The 18,203-nt window shown below is 30.0% G+C and overlaps 1 protein-coding gene across 1 annotated transcript; it reads left to right on the top strand.

Moving 5' to 3' along the window:
* Positions 1 to 4,327: 4,327 nt before the first annotated feature.
* LOC111708710 (probable tubulin polyglutamylase TTLL1) lies at positions 4,328 to 17,784 on the top strand. Its single transcript, XM_023482170.1, has 15 exons — positions 4,328 to 4,401; positions 5,190 to 5,222; positions 5,401 to 5,479; positions 6,878 to 7,017; positions 7,073 to 7,151; positions 10,024 to 10,125; positions 10,272 to 10,308; positions 10,384 to 10,451; positions 10,761 to 10,826; positions 12,107 to 12,229; positions 12,721 to 12,820; positions 13,676 to 13,771; positions 14,151 to 14,209; positions 15,720 to 15,808; positions 17,365 to 17,784. The coding sequence occupies exons 1-15, from the start codon at positions 4,344 to 4,346 to the stop codon at positions 17,436 to 17,438; spliced, it is 1,203 nt and encodes a 400-aa protein (XP_023337938.1). The 5' UTR covers positions 4,328 to 4,343; the 3' UTR covers positions 17,439 to 17,784.
* The last annotated feature ends 419 nt before the right edge of the window (positions 17,785 to 18,203 follow it).

Genomic DNA, 18,203 nt, shown 5'->3' with positions numbered 1-18,203 from the left:
TCCCGGAGTAAATCCTCAGGTTCGGATTGAAGAGAGTTGTATCTATACAATTACTCCGGACTGGAACCCTATAATAGACACTTTACCTGGAGCACCCAATATAGTTGTTGGAGTAGGATTCTCAGGTAAACCCTGGATTTGGTAAACCCTAGATTCTCAGGTAAACCCATGATTCTCAGGTAAACCCTGGATTCTCAGATAAACCCTGGATTCTCAGATAAACCCTGGATTCTTAGGTAAACCCTGAATTCTCAGGTAAAACTGGATTTGGTAAACCCTAGATTCTCAGGTAAACCCATGATTCTCAGTCAAACCCTGGATTCTCAGGTAAACCTTGGATTCTCAGGTAAACCATAGATTCTCAGGTAAACCCAGGATTCTCGGGTACACCCTGGATTCTCTGGTAAACCCAGGATTCTCAGGTAAACCCAGGATTTTTAGGTAAACCCTGGATTCTCAAGAAAACCTTGGATTCTCAGCTAAACACTAGATTCTCAGGTAAACCCAGGATTCTCAGGTAAACCCTGAATTCTGAGGCAAACCCTGGATTTTCAGGTAAACCCTGGATTCTCGGGTAAAACTTGGATTCTCAGGTAAACCTTGGATTCTCAGGTAAACCCTGGATTCTCGGGTAAACCTTGGATTCTCAGGTAAACCTTTGATTCTCAGGTAAACTCTGGTTTCTCAGGTAAACCCAGGATTCTCAGGTAACCACAGGATTCTCAGATAAACCCTGGATTCTCAGGTAAACCCAAAAATCTCTCTATCACTGCCCCCCTCCCCCTCCCTCCACACCACGACTCTCTTATTTTTAAGGAATCAGTCAATTTTAAAGGAATTGAGTTTTTGCCACAAACTCTGATTTTCTAATTACTATATCTTTGGAACCAAATGTTTCAGACCTTAGATATTTCAAACTATGAATTCTGTTAGATCAAATAATCTTAGTTTGAAATATCAAAGGTTTACAACATCGAAATCTAAAGATATTGAGTTTTAAATATTTGATTTTGTTCCAAAGACTCAATTCCTTTGATTAATATTTAAGGAACTGGATTTAAACTGGGACCTGTTACTGGAAATATGTTGGCAGACTTGGCTCAGGGTATAAAACAAAGGTAAAGAACATCAAGATGTCCATTTATTACTGTGTCTGAATGGGACAGCACTGGAACTGATCTATAAATATATGCTTGGCGTTTTTGTTTTTTGATTGTTTTTTAATTAATAAACGTAAAAGAGGCTAAACAGATCGAACCAAATTTAGTTTGGAACCTCACAGTCGCATGATCCCATAGATTGTCTAAACAAATTATATTTTTTTAAATCACGAAAAAAAATCAATAAATCCGAGATTTTTTTATTGTTTGCTAATTAAAAAAGAGAAATTGACGCAGATAAAGCAACAACTGAAAGTTAAAATCGAAGATGTGCGCGAAGCCCCCTGTAATTATAGTATTATTAACACTCTAACAATTAACAAAGGCTGGAATTCCTTATTTTTTATATTATAAATCCTTAGCTCCTTATCTATCTTATTAAGGCAAAGTAAAATATAACCGAGTTTTATCCGGTATATATATTTCCCTCATCTTTAGTTTTATATTTTTTTTAAATACTTAAACCAGCCTTGAAGGTTCCAACACTTATTAGTACAGTGACTTTTTTATATAGAGTGCCGTGTCTGATTCACAACGATAAAAAATAAACATTCATCTGAGAAAAAATGACGAAGTTACCCCTGCTTTCTATTTGAAAATCGATTATTTTCTATGGCGGGTTTTCCATCTTTAACTGACTTGCCTGATTTTTTACCCTAGAAAAAAGAAGGAAATTAAGAGAAAGATATCTGGCCTAACAGAAAAATGTCGATTTTTTGCACTCGGAGAGATTTTTAAAGGGTACCATGTACGTGATAGAGGGTCTCTTAACATTACGTCTTCAGACACTTTAATAATGATATTTCATCTTAATATTAAGCAATATATTTTAGATAAGACGTATCGCTGCTCTCCTACAGTAGATTTTCTGGATCAAAACTATAAAAAGTCCACTGCACTGCACAGTGTTACCAGAAACATAAACTTTAATTGAATTTTTTGACACTCATGGGTGTAAAAGGCTAAAAAAAATCATAACTTTATTTCAAAATTTTTTTTAATTGTTTCCAACGGGCAACGCCGGGCTCTTCAGCTAGTCTTAAATAACATTTTAAATGTATAATGTTTTTTATCGCTAAATATATACCTATATCTACTAAACACCAATTCTAAGTCGCAGTTTAAATATTTTATAAAAGGAAATAAAGCATTTAAAACTTATTGCCTTTGTTTCACTTCAACTACTTTTAGATGTAAATGTTAAAATGTGAACTATAGGCATTACTTGGAACCCTTTTTCACAACAAATTTGCGTTGTCTATTTTAAAATTCGCCCACAGTGATATGAATTGTAGGTATTTTAAATTTGTAATAACTAGACTTTCCAGGTGTTTCGCTTCTTTGTTCTGATAACAATTTTAGCTTTAAACTGCATAATTAAATATAAGGCCGCCTGTTATATCGTTCTCTAATAAACTAATATTTTGCATTAATTAAAGAAATAGTGTGTTGTAATTTTATGTTTATGAAGTATGAATGTAAAAACAAGAAGAAATCATAATTAACTTATTTATATAGAATTTATTGGATATTGTTTAGCATTTAATGTAAAGAAAGAATGGCGAACTATTGACATACTTGAAATATTGATTAGACAACCAGATAGAGTAAACTAAGCAGCAGATATACTAATCCCAGTTTAGTTTAAAAATAATACACAGAATATACTATTTAAAGTAAACTAAACAGTAGATATATAATTCCAGTTTAGTTTAACAATAATACACAGAATATACTAGTTAAAGTAAACTAAACAGTAGATATATAATTCAAGTTTAGTTTAACAATAATACACAGAATATACTAGTTAAAGTAAACTAAACAGTAGATATATAATTCAAGTTTAGTTTAATAATAATACACAGAATATACTAGTTAAAGTAATCTAAACAGTATATATATACTAATTCCAGTTTAGTTTAACTATAATACACAGAATATACTAGGTAAAGTAAACTAAACAGTATATATATATAATTCCAGTTTAGTTTAACAATAATACACAGAAATATACTAGTTAAAATAATCTAAACAGTATATATACTATTTCAGTTTAGTGTAACAAGAATACACAGAAATATACTAGGTAAAGTAAACTAAACAGTAGATATATAATTCCAGTTTAGTTTAACAAAAATACACAGAATATACTAGTAAAAGTAAACTAAACAATAGATACATAATTCCAGTTTAGTTTAACAATAATACACAGAATATACTAGTTAAAGTAATCTAAACAGTAGATATATAATTCCAGTTTAGTTTAACAATAATACACAGAATATACTAGTTAAAGTAATCTAAACAGTAGATATATAATTCCAGTTTAGTTTAACAATAATACACAGAATATGCTAGTTAAAGTAAACTAAACAATAGATATATAATTCAAGTTTAGTTTAACAATAATACACAGAATATACTAGTAAAAGTAAACTAAACAGTAGATATATAATTCAAGTTTAGTTTAACAATAATACACAGAATATACTAGTTAAAGTAAACTATAAAACAGTAAATATATAATTCCAGTTTAGTCTAACAATAATACACAGAATATACTAATTAAAGTAAACTAAACAATAGATATATAATTCCAGTTTAGTTTAACTATAATACACAGAATATACTAGTTAAAGTAAACTAAACAGTAGGAAATATCTATTACGATAGTTTTACCTCAGGGTACTGTTGTGAATCAGACATAGAAAAGAGTGTCACTTGAAATTACGTTTATTATCTATTTAATCAGCTACAACAAGCATCAGATTTTACTCCTATTTGTGGGTCTTTAGTAGACCTTTTCTGGTTTTGTTTTAAGATATTTATTTTACTTTTTTAGAAGATATTGTATTGTCGGTCAGTTTAATTTTGATATTTACAGTGTAGTTATTAAGAAAAAGGTTTTCAAAATACAGATTGCCCCACTAAACAATTAAATTCGACGTTAAAAAAAGAATGTATGGAGCATGCTTCATAGATTACACATTAAAATTGTTATTAAAAACGATCTGTTTATGGTTTAGAAGGGTATTGTATCTGTTCAATGTCACATTTAGCAACTTTACATCTTTATTTTTGTGGAACACTTTGTGATAAAATATAAAAAGAAACATTTCTAAAATTTTGTTAAAAATTAAACACATGAATTGAATCTTGTTAGATATATATAAATATATAAGAATGTCTACTGGAGCCCAGGTATCCTATTGTGTTGATATGGATAAATCTGTTATTCTAGGTAAACTTTTTACACTTTATTGATGCCAGTAGATAATAAAATCAGTCATATTTTAATGATTTTCTAAGATACTAGGCTCTATTTCAACTTATTTGTTGCTTTATCTGTGAGCATCTTCTCTTTGTACAGTATAAAAAAAGAGTTGGCGGATTTCATACTATTTTTTCGCGCATTTTCAAAACTTACAAAAATAAAAAAGAATTTACACAAATTTTTGAAATTTTGATCATTTATAAACTTTCCCTGGGGTCACGCGAGGTCCCACACAAATTTTGGACCCAAACGGTTCAGCCGTTGTTACGTTTATTTGATACAAACACACAGACACACAAGCAAAGTATATATATAGATTAATTTAAGGGGCTATATCAGCAATCTCAAACATTTCTCCCGTGATGACCAATACAAAGCCGCGTAGTTATTGTCGTCTTCAATCTTTGTCTAATTTAATAATCCGCAAAGGATTTTTTTTAATTTGTAAATGTTATTTCTTAAAGCTATATACAAAAATACTGAGCTAGGGCACATTTCTCAAATATAACATTAACAAAATGTCTAGTGATATTTCGAATTTAGAGAAAAGTGACACAATTACACATTTTTTTAAATGTCAACTTAAGTTCCAAATAATATTCGTAAAATTTGTGTTGTCCTTGAAACCTGAAAAACTAATTAAATGTCTAAAAAATGTGACGTTTGGAAATAAAATTTCATTTTGCCAGTTTCATCACAAGATGGAAACAAACGTTTTTAATGTTTTAAAAGTAATCACAAGTGTTTAATTTCAGGAAATATAGAAAAACGAGGTTGGGTGCCAGTCGGTAAATTATTTTTTTTCATAAGCAACGTTCAAAAATAATAATAAAATATTTATAAATAATAAAAGATGTTCATAAACAATAAAAAAATGAATAATAATAAAATGTTCATTAATAATAATAAAATGTTCAAAAATAATAATAATTTGAACTTTAATATCTTCCATGATGTTCTCTACAGGTCCTGATGATGATTGGCAGTTTTACTGGGCGTCTACACAAACATGTAGAAATCTATTTTCTGTAGACTCCGGATATAGGTAACTGGATAATATTCTCTGTAGACTCTAGATATAAGTAACTGGATAATATTCTCCGTAGACTCTAGTAACTGGATAATATTCTCTGTAGACTCTGGATATAGGTAACTGGATAATATTCTCCGTAGACTCTGGATATAAGTAACTCGATGATATTCTCCGTAGACTCTAGATATAAGTAACTGAATAATATTCTCCGTGGACTCTGGATATAGGTAACTGGATAATATTCTCCGTAGACTCTGGATAGAGGTAACTGGATAATATTCTCCAGAAACTCTGGATATAGTTAAGTGGATATTATTCTCCATAGACTCTGGATATAGGTAACTGGCTAATATTCTCCGTAGAATCTACATATAGGTAACCCTAGATAATATTTTCCGTAGACTCTGGATAAAGGTAACTTGGATATTATTCTCTGTGGACTCTGGATATAGGTAACTGGATGATATTCTTTGTAGACTCTAGATATAGGTAACTGGATAATATTCTCCGTAGACTCTGGATACAGGTAACTGGATAATATTCTCCGTAGACTCTGGATATAGGTAACTGGATGATATTCTCTGTAGACTCTGGATATAGGTAACTGGATAATATTCTCCGTAGACTCTGGATATAGGTAACTGGATAACATTCTCCGTAGACTATGGATATAAGTAACCCTAGATAATATTTTCCGTAGACTCTGGATAAAGGTAACTTGAATATTATTCTCCGTGGACTCCAGATATAGGTAACTGGATAATATTCTTTGTAGACTCTAGATATAGGTAACTGGATAATATTCTTTGTAGACTCCAGATATAGGTAACTGGATAATATTCTCTGTAGAATCTGGATATAGGTAACTGAATAATATTCTCCGTATACTCTTAATATAGGTAACTGGATAATATTCTCCGTATACTCTAAATATAAGTAACTGGATAATATTCTCTATAGACTTTGGATATAGGTAACTGGATAATATTCTCCGTAGAAAGTTGGCTATAGGTAACTGGATAATATTCCCCGTAGACTCTGGATATAGGTAACTGGATAATATTCTCCATTAACTCTGGATATAAGTAACTGGATAATTTTTTTTCACCGTAAACTCTGGATATAATTATTTAATTTTATAGAGATACATCCTTACGACCCAACTCCTAACATTTTAAACCACTGGTTTCCATTTTCACATACTGAAAATAAATGTCCTATATATACATTACATACAAAAACACTAATACGTAAGATGAAAGAACATTATGAAGGGCAACATTGTCATTTTTCTCCAAATAAAACTCAATGCAGTTTCTGGGATGAATACTTTGAAATACAGCTTTCAGTTTTTGTTCTCTCAGAAAGTGAAGTACACATTTATGTATTTAGTTCCATGTGTTTATTTAGAATGAATGATTTCCAGATGATAAACCATTTCCCAAACCATTACGAGCTCACGAGGAAGGATACAATGGTGAAGAATATCAAGAGGTATAGGAGGGACCTGGAGAGAGAAGGAAACCCCCTCGCGGAGAAAAGCCAAGAAGGTTATACCAAAAAAAACGTTTTCTTGAAATTCTGAATAATAAAATTACTTTTAAGGTCGATATTTGTATCTGGATTTTATACCAACCACCTTTATCCTACCTGCAGACTACAATATGTTTGTAGAGGAGTACAGGTAATACAATATTTCATTCCAGCAGACTACAATATGTTTGTACAGGAGTTTAGGTTATACAATAATTCCTTTCTGTAGACTTCAATATTTTTGTAGAGGAATACAGGTAATACAATATTTCATTCCAGCAGGCTACAATATGTTTGCAGAGAAGTACAGGTTATACAATATTCCATTCAACCAGACTACAATATGTTTGCAGAGGAATACAGGTTATAGAATATTCCATTCAAGCAGACTACAATATGTTTGTAGAGTAGTGCAGGTTATACAATATTTTATTCCAGCAGACTACAATATGTTTGTAGAGGAATACAGGTTAAACCAGATTCCATTCAAGCAGACTACAATATGTTTGTAGAGTAGTGCAGATTATACAATATTTTATTCAAGCAGACTACAATATTTTGTAGAGGAGTACAGGTTATACAATATTTCATTCAAGCAGACTACAATATGTTTGTAGAGGAGAACAGTTTATACAATATTTCATTCAAGCAGACTACAATATGTTTGTAGAGGAGTACAGGTTAAACAATATTTCATTCCAGCAGACTACAATATGTTTGTAGAGGATTACATGTTATACAATATTTCATTCAAGCAGACTACAATATGTTTGTTGAGGAGTACAGGTTATACAATATTTCATTCAAGCAGACTACATATGTTTGTAGAGGAGTACATTTTATGCAATATTTTATTCAAGCAGACTACAATATGTTTGTAGAGGAATACAGGTTAAACAATATTCCATTCAAGCAGACTACAATATGTTTGTAGAGTAGTGCAGATTATACAATATTTTATTCAAGCAGACTACAATATGTTTGTAAAGGAGTACAGGTTATACAATATTTCATTCAAGCAGACTACAATATGTTTGTAGAGGAGAACAGGTTATACAATATTTCATTCCAGCAGACTACAATATGTTTGTAGAAGAGTACAGGTTATACAATATTTCATTCCAGCAGACTACAATATGTTTGTAGAAGAGTACAAGTTATACAATATTTCATTCCAGCATACTACAATATGTTTGTAGAGAAGTACAGGTTAAACAATAATTTAGGCTTAAAAACACTAAAAAATGCATAAAGATACAATATTTTAGGTTTAAACGCATCTTGAAAATATTTTTCAGCACAATTTTAAACAACTAGAAATTCAAGGCGCTTCGCGCCCTTCTTTTTAGGCATTTAGGGCGCTTCGCGCCCATCTTCTAAATTAATTGTGAACATGTTCTCTTTGTGTACATCGTAAAACAAAACAAAAATAATTCGCGGATTTTCACAAAAAATTTCGCGGATTTTCAAAATTTTTAAAAATTTAATGACGATTGAATTTTGATGGAGACAAATATTTGAAATTTTGATTTTTCATAAACCTTCCCTGGGGTCCCTAGATGTCCCACAAAAAATTTGGGCCCGATCGGTTCAGCCGTTTTGACGTTTATTGGATACCCCAGACCCAGACAGACAAGCCAAATTTATATATAGATTTAATCATTGAAAATAAATGTGGTTAAATACAACGATGAAGATATAATGTGCATATATTCTGAAGATATTTTAGAAAGAACACTTTCTCTACCTGAACAATGAAACCCTGTATATTCTAGAAAGAACCTTAACTATACCTGGATAATGAAATCCTGTATATATTCTAGAAAGAACCCTAACCCTACTTGGATAATAAAACCCTGTATAGTTCTAGAAAGAACCCTCTCTCTACCTGAACAATGACACCCTGTATATATTCTAGAAAGAACCTTAACTTTACCCGGATAATGAAACCCTGTATATATTCTATAAAGAACCCTAACCCTACTTGGATAATAAAACCCTGTATAGTTCTAGAAAGAACCCATTTCTTTATCTGAACAATGAAACCCTGTATATATTCTAGAAAGAACCTTAACTTTACCTGGATAATGAAACCCTGTATATATTCTAGAAATAATCCTAACTCTACCTGGATAGTGAAACCTTTTATATACTCTAGAAGTAATGAAACCACCCCGTATATATTCTAGAAAGATCCCTAACTCTACCTGGATAATGCCACCCTGTATATTCTATAAAGAACCCTAACTATTCCTAGATAATGAAACCCTGTATATATTCTAGAAAGTACCTTAACTTTACCTGGATAATGAAACCCTGTATGTATTCCAGAAAGAACCCTTACTCTACCTAGATAATGAAACCCAGTATATATTCTAGAAAGAAACCAAACTCTACCAGGATAATGAAACGCTGTATATTTAAGAAAGAACCCTAATCCTACCTGAGCTGAAAATTTTAGAATGGGGTATCCTTAATCCCGCTCTGTTAATTAATCTGGAGATTAAGTTCATGAGGAGAACAAGCAATATTTAATCTGGAGATTAAGAAAAAGAGTAGATTAAGCGTTAATCCTGATATCCACCATTCTAAAGTTTTCAGCTCTGGATAATGAAACCCTGTATAAATTCTAGAAAAAACCCTAACTCTTCCAGGATAATGAAACCCTGTTTATATTCTAGAAAGAACCCTAACTCTTCCTAGACAATGAAACCCTGTATATATTCTAGAAAGAACTCTAACTCTACCTGGATAATGAAACCCTGTATATATTCTAGAAAGAACCCTATCTCTACCTGGATAATGAAACCCTGTATGTATTATAGAAAGAACCCTAACTCTACCTAGATAATGAAACCCTGTATATATTCTAGAAAGAACCCTAACTCTGCCTGGATATGAAACCCTGTATATATTCTAGAAAAAAACCCTAACTTTACCAAGATAATGAAACACTGTATATATTTTAGAAAGAACCCGAACTCTACCAGGATGGATACTGAAACACTATATATATATTTTAGAAAGAACCCTAACTCTACCTGGATAATGAAACCCTGTGGGAAATCTCAAGGTGCTGGAATATTTCTCATCAATAAGCTTTCCAAGCTTAAGAAATGGTCCAGGTATTAAGATTAAAGGATGTGTTTTCCAAAATAAGTAATCCTAGTTTCAAGTAAAAAAAATCTACACATTTTATTTGATGGTATTTAATGTAGTACTGTTGGTTCTATTCAATTTAAAAATAACATATTTTTATTGTTATGTTTAGAGAAAGTCGAACTGTCTTCAATCCAAACCTAAACAAGGTAATCTCTTGTAATCAAAAATATCTGTTTTACATGATGATTTTTTATGTTTATATTATTTTGATCCGTGTTTAGGAGACATATGTGATTTCTAGGTATATAGACAACCCTCTCCTCTTGGGAGGAAAGAAATTTGATCTTAGGTAATTGGACATTTTTTAGGAAATTATTTTGGTAAAATCAATCTTTTTGATATCGATTAAGAATGGTTGATTCCTGAAAAAAAAACAATTACCTTTAAATTAAATTCATATTAAATTAAAATTATGAAGTTCAAAATCCAATAAAAACATGGAAAATAGGAAAAAAATATGTTATCCACCAATAAAAATTAGTCTTTTACTTAAAGAAATAGCATTTTAAATATGGGAAAATAACGTTTACACAGAAAAAATTCTTTATTATGTCATCCTATAAAAGTAATATGTATCTTAAGCTGAATATTTCTGCAGGCTGTATGTTCTTGTAACATCCTTTAGACCTATGAAGGTTTACTTTTACAAGCTGGGATTCTGCAGGTATATAAAGCTGGGACAGATCAATAAAGCTAAACAGGTAAATAAAGTGTAGACAGATAAATAAAGTGAAGGCAGGTAAATAAGGTGGAGACAGGTAAATAAGGTGGAGACAGGTAAATAAAGTGGATACAGGTCAATAAAGCAGAGGAAGCTGAGGCAGTCAAATAAAGTAGAGGCCAGGAAAAAAGGTGGAGGCGGGTAGGTAAAGCTGTATCAGGTAAAAAAAGCCACGGAAAGTAAATTTTATCAAGTTAATGAATTTAACTTTAAGATTTGTTCAGTCAAAAAAAAAAATTAAATTCGTAGATTAACCCATATTTTTGTGCTCGGAAATGAACAATCTATTTCAGTACACTATATTACCTAACACATATACATTTTGTACTATTGTAGGTTCAGTACTGTAAAATATGATGAAAGTGCAAGGGAGATGGATATAATATTAGTATAATATTGTATGATTGTAGGTTCTGTACTGTAAAGTATGATGACAGTGCAAGGGAGATGGATATCATATTAGTACAATATTGTACTATTGTAGGTTCTGTACTGTAAAATATGATGACAGTGCAAGAGAGATGGATATCATATTAGTATAATATTGTACGATTGTAGGTTCTGAACTGTAAAATTTGATTAAATTGCAAGGGAGATGGATATAATATTGTACAATATTGTACTATTGTAGGTTCTGTACTATAAAGTATGATGACAGTGCAAGGGAGATGGATATCATATTAGTATAATATTGTACTGTTGTCGGTTCTGTACTGTAAAATATGATGAAAGTGCAAGGGAGATGGAAATCATATTAGTATAATATTGTACGATTGTAGGTTCTGTACTGTAAAATATTATGAAAGTGCAAGAGAGATGGATATCAAATTAGTATAATATTGTACTATTGTAGGTTCTGTATTGTAAAATATGATGAAAGTGCAAGGGAGATGGATATCATATTAGTACAATATTGTACTATTGTAGTTTCTGTACTGTAAAATATGATGAAAGTGCAAGGGAGATGGATATAATATTAGTACAATATTGTACTATTGTAGGTTCTGTACTGTAAAGTATGATGACAGTGCAGGGGAGATGGATATCATATTAGTACAATATTGTACTATTGTAGGTTCTGTACTGTAAAGTATGATGAAAGTGCAAGGGAGATGGATATCATATAAGTACAATATTGTACTATTGTAGGTTCTGTACTGTAAAGTATGATGACAGTGCAAGGGAGATGGATATCATATAAGTACAATATTGTACTATTGTAGGTTCTGTACTGTAAAGTATGATGATAGTGCAAGGGAGATGGATAACCTATTTGTACATCTTACAAATGTAGCAATACAGAAACAAGGGGTGGAGTACAACACTGTACATGGGGGTAAACTCAGGTAAACAGTTTAATAAAAGGGATTGTTCATGTAATTGAAAGATAGCAAAGATGTCAAACAAATTTTGACAATTTCGTCAGGAAATGTTTAGAATTTAGAACCTATATTTGTTCAATAAAATGTTTAGAATTAAAAACCTAAAATTATTCAATAAAATGTTTAGAATTGAAAACCTGAAATTGTTCAATAAAATGTTTAGAATTGAAAACCTGAAATTATTCCATAAAATGTTTAGTATTGAGAAAACCTGAAATTATTTCTTGAAATGTTTAGTATTGAGAACCTGAAATTATTTCTTGAAATGTTTAGTATTGATAACCTAAAATTGTTCCATGAAATGTTTAGTATTAAGAACCTAAAATTATTCCATGAAATGTTTAGTATTGAGAACCTAAAATTGTTCCATGAAATGTTTAGTATTGAGAACCTGAAATTATTTCTTGAAATGTTTAGTATTAAGAACCTAAAATTGTTCCATATGAAATGTTTAGTATTGAGAACCTGAAATTATTTCTTGAAATGTCTCGAGGGAAAGCTGCAACTGATAAACTTTTTAATGAGATCAATTGGTTGATAGTACACAGTTTAAAGGTATATCTTTATTTGAATGATGTATACCATGCCTCTGTTTTATTATTATCGTTCATGTTTTATTATACAATCAATCAGTTAACATTTTTTCAAATCCCACTTTATTGTAACTGTTAAGGTTCTGAACAATCCGGAAATTTTATGTTTTCGAATCAAATACGATATCCTCCCCCCTCCCAAAAAATAAATATGAAAACTAAGAGTCATCGATGTAAATTGTTGTGAAATATTGATGAAAAATTTTGTGAAATATTGATACAAATTGTGTAAACTTAAAGATTATGATAAGAGCAAAAACGATTTAAAAGTCGTGACTTGAACAGACTGGCGTTGTAATTTCAAGTGAACATCCATTTAAACCATTAAAACCTTGTTCTGACCAATAGTGTAGAAGATAAAGTTGTTTTTGCTGGCTTGAAAATTGTTTAATTCTGATAAATCCAACACCATTGTCCTGCAACAGAACTAATCAAGTTTCTCTTGTAGAGGAACCACAATTTAAAATTATCAGTTTTCAAATTTGAAAATCTGGATATCTAATTTAAACTTGATCTGACAAAGCATTTGACATTTTACCTTTTGGGAATCGAACATGACACTAATATAAATGGAGGGTCACTTTAAGTTACGTGTTCAAACCCTTTAATTCTACAGTTTATATGTGCTTACATTTCTTACAGACTGTCTCACAGTTATGGTTTCCAGCGGAATGGAGAAATCGTCTCGCGAATAAAAATGTTGACAAAAATTTTAGCTTTTTTCGCAAAAATTCGTGTAAATCTGCGAAACTACAAAAAAAATTGCGAAAAATTTCTTTCGTTTGCTGGACACCATACTCACAATGAATGTATTTAGTCTGTTGCTCCTGTGATGGTATCAGACCGTCATTGTTATGAATGCTACGGATACGATATTATTATTGATAATGATCTTAAACCTTGGCTTATTGAGGTAATCAAACTTTTGAATATATGGCATCATTACAAATCAAACATAAAGCTTTGATTTTTTTATGTAAATATTTCTTTTAACCTTCACTAAGATTTGATTAATTAAGAAAAAGTTTCATTATATGACTAACATGTTAGGAGCCTAAAGCCTTTTCCAATTTTTTATTTTTTTACTTCTATTTATTAGTGAGAACTGTTATTTACTTAAGCCAGATTATTACGAAGCCAAAACATCCTAATTAGTTTTTTGCATATTATCCAGTGAATGCACAGCTCTTTTAACATATCGTTTTCATGACTATAAATAAAAAATTGAGGAAGAAGATAAAAAGGGTTCTTTTTCCATAATACGTAAAAATGTTCAATAGTTTTATTCCTAGGTAAATGCTTCCCCTAGCTTAAGTTCAACAACTTTGGCAGACAGAATACTTAAATACAGGTAATTAAACAGAATGCTTAAATACAGGTGATGTTAAATAAAATACTTAAATATAGGTCATGTTAAACAGAATTCTTAAATACCGGTAATGTTATACAGAATACTTAAATACAGGTGATGTTAAACAGAATGCTTAAATACAGGTGATGTTAAACAGAATACTTAAATATAGGTGATGTTAAACAGAATACTTATATATAGGAGATGTTAAACAGAATACATAAATACAGGTAATGTTAAACAGAATACTTAAATATAGGTCATGTTTAACAAAATACTTAAATACAGGTGATGTTAAACAGAATACTTAAATACAGGTAATGTTAAACAGAATACTTAAATACAGGTGATGTTAAACAGAATAATTAAATATAGGTGATGTTAAACAGAATACTTAAATATAGGTGATGTTAAACAGAATACTTAAATACAGATGATGTTAAACAGAATACTTAAAAATAGGTCATGTTTAACAAAATACTTAAATACAGGTAATGTTAAACAGAATACTTGTAATGTTAAACAGAATGCTAAAATACAGGTGATGTTAAACAGAATACTTAAATAAAGGTCATGTAAAATAGAATACTGAAATATAGGTGATGTTAAACAGAATACTTAAATATAGATAATGTTAAACAGAATACTTAAATACAGGTGGTGTTAAACAGAATACTTAAATACATGTGATGTTGAACAGAATACTTAAATATAGGTGATGTTAAACAGAATACTTAAATATAGGTGATGTTAAACAGAATACTTAAATACAGGTGGTGTTAAACAGAATACTTAAATACAGGTGATGTTAAACAGAATAAGGTGATGTTAAACAGAATACTTAAATATAGGTGATGTTAAACAGAATACTTAAATATAGGTCAAGTTAAACAGAATACTTAAATATAGGTAATGTTAAACAATATACTTAAATATATGTCTAAATTAATAATTTAATGAATATCATTTTAGATGATTAATGACTTCATGAATATTGTTCTAGTTAATGACTTCATGAATATTGTTCTAGATTAATTAATGATTCAATGAATACCATTCTAGATTAATTAATGATTTAATGAATATTATTCTAGATTAATTAATGATTTAATGAATACTATTCTAGATTAATTAATGAGTTCATGAATATTATTCTAGATTAATTAATGATTTCATGAATATTGTTCTAGATTAATTAATGATTTAATGAATATTATTCTAGATTAATTAATGATTAAATGAATACTATTCTAGATTAATTAATGATTTAATGAATATTATTCTAGATTAATGAAAGATTTAATGAATATTGTTCTAGATTAATAAATGATTTCATGAATATTATTCTAGATTAATTAATTATTTCATGAATATTATTCTAGATTAATTAATGATTTAATGAATACTATTCTAGATTAATTAAAGATTTAATGAATATTGTTCTAGATTAATAACTGATTTAATGAATATTATTCTAGATTAATTAATGATTTAATGAATATTATTCTAGATTAATTAATGATTTAATGAATATTGTTCTACCCCCGGATGGAGTACCGGATGTTAAATGGAACAAGACTCCAAGTCCGGATCAGCTAGGTGCGTGTGAAGGTGTACATCTTTGGATTTAAAGATTGAAAAACTGAATTAAAAGACTTTCCACTTATATAGTTGGCATTTCAAACGATATCCTTTAAACCGTTGTCTAATAGAGGTAAACACAGGTATCTTCATTTAATGAGCACAAGTCCAATTGGGAAATGAAAATAGTGTTTGCTATACTATGTTTTTATTTTACATTACTTCCATAGATTAATCAAAATAACAGATGGGACACTAGATGTCGTCTTTTTTGGATTTGGATTAAACTTGTTCACAATTGTCCGATTCGTTAGATATTTTCTAGCTGTGATTTAGCTGTGACTTTCTTGCTTGGCTAGCCTGGGAAATCACAGCTAGAAAATGTTTAGCGAATCGGGTGTAACTTGTTCATCCAAATTTTGAAAAGACGACATCTTGTGTCCTATCTGTTATTTTAAGTAATCTTTGATTACTTCCATGCTTTTGTACATAACTGAGAAAACGTCTCTAGGCATTCAATTTTTTAGCCAGAAAAATAAAAAATGCTCCGTTATCCTTCATCAGATAAAGATTTATATGGTACCGTTGTGAATCAGACATGTATTTTTGAAAAAAGTGAAAACTAAAGTCAATTATATTCTCCTTAGGCTTTTTTCTGATAGGTGGGGTCAGTATTTTTTTATTAAAGAAAGCTTAAAATCTACAGTTTTTCTTTATATATCAGTATTCTTGAATGTCTTCTTCCTGTGTACGTTCTTCTCTATTCAAAAAGAAACAGTTTATTTCGTTGACACATATCTCTTTCTCCAGATTAAGCTGGGTGTCGATTAAATTTGAAATTTTTATTTTTAATGACAGTATTCAAACTAAAAACGCCAGCTAATTCAGAGAACTGTGATTGAAAATGAATATTTATATGCTAAACAGTTATCTGTGTTATTCCTGGCTTCTCATGAAGAATATATCAATCATCGTAGCTAGCTTGGAGGGGTTTTAATGGGTATTGTTGTAAATCGAAGAGGAAACTTTATAAATGTTCTGTCGTCGTAACCTAACTAAATCCTAAAAGTTCTAGATATAAATAGTTTAACAAAGAACGAACCACAAGCAACATGCAATTTCTTTCTCAAGGTTAATTGAGAAGTAAAAGTAAATAATAAAAAGAGAACAAGACCTCAACCAACACAAACTCTGTTTATTACAAACCATTTAACCCGGTTTTTATAAAACCACATAAAAGTAAATTTATTTTTTTTATGTTTTGAAAAGTTAATTAAAACAGTTTTAAACTCCTTGGGTGTCAAATTAAAACTAGAAAAGTTACGAAGTCCCAAGGTTACAATCTTGATTAAATTTTAAACATTTTTTTAATAGTTTTACGACTTTTTCATTAATTAGTTTTTTCTACAGTTTTTCGAAAAAAATATTTTTTAAATGCATTTCAATAAATTATTCATATTTTTCTTTTCGGGGAGCAGATAATTCGTAATATGTTTGAGTTAGGGTCAAATTTGCTAAAATTAAGATTTTTAAAAAAAGAAAAAATTTAAATTGTCGTTCATTTTCATGTTTAGGACATTTTGTGTTACTGTTAGACGAAGAACTAGCAGCAATGAACGATCAGAAATCCAAGAAACAGAAACAATAATGAAATATAAAAATAGTGCATAAAAGCTATTCTCCTAGAATGATTTCGAGCACTTGTTCAGCCATTATTGTAAGCATAATGCTAGTTTTATCATGAAGAATGCTCTGTTGATCAGCTATTAATGTAAGCATAATGCTAGTTTATCATGAAGAATGCTCTGTTGATCAGCTATTAATGTAAGCATAATGCTAGTTTATCATGAAGAATGCTCTGTTGATCAGCTATTAATGTAAGCATAATGCTAGTTTTATCATGAAGAATGCTTTGCCCAACTTTAATATATGTAAATGACTTACATAATGTATTTATAGTTGAATTATCTGTTTCAATATAACTACAGAATATATATATATATTTGATTTGATGTTTCTATTTTAATTTAATAAAACAAACTAATTATGTTCAAAGTTTAGATGTCTTGCGTTTTGTAAACGTGGGTGCAAATTGTTTTTTATTAAAATAAAAATTATTTCTGCTTCTATTTTGTTCGGGTAAAGGCTGTTGGGATTTCAAAATGAGTTCTAACAAGTTTGAATCTTCAAAATTAATTAATTTTTAATTAAGAATTTAAATGTCTACAGAGAAAACAGAAAACTGGCTGAAACCTTAGCCGTAGAATTCATTTCAGAGGTGAAATTCTGTCATTGGCAGATTAAAGCTTTAACCATAAACAGGCTGGGGGGAGGGGAGCGTTTGACCCCCCCCCCCTCTATATTTTGCCGTAGCTCTTTCATTTTTGACAATATTTCCTTAAAAGTATAGGCT

This window comes from Eurytemora carolleeae, unplaced genomic scaffold (assembly GCF_000591075.1).
Source record: "Eurytemora carolleeae unplaced genomic scaffold, Eaff_2.0 scaffold902, whole genome shotgun sequence".
Taxonomy (NCBI): Eukaryota; Metazoa; Arthropoda; class Copepoda; order Calanoida; family Temoridae; genus Eurytemora; species Eurytemora carolleeae.
The sequence above is the reverse complement of the archived record's forward strand: the minus strand, read 5'-3'. Positions and strand labels throughout refer to the sequence as shown.

Excerpts from the sequence above, each read along its gene's own strand:
- LOC111708710 (XM_023482170.1), top strand. The coding sequence starts at position 4,344 with ATGTCTACTGGAGCCCAGGTATCCTATTGTGTTGATATGGATAAATCT. Across the intron at positions 12,821-13,675 it reads TGATAGTACACAGTTTAAAG|TCTGTTGCTCCTGTGATGGT; the intron begins GTATATCTTTAT and ends GAATGTATTTAG. Across the intron at positions 15,809-17,364 it reads TCCAAGTCCGGATCAGCTAG|GACATTTTGTGTTACTGTTA; the intron begins GTGCGTGTGAAG and ends TTTCATGTTTAG.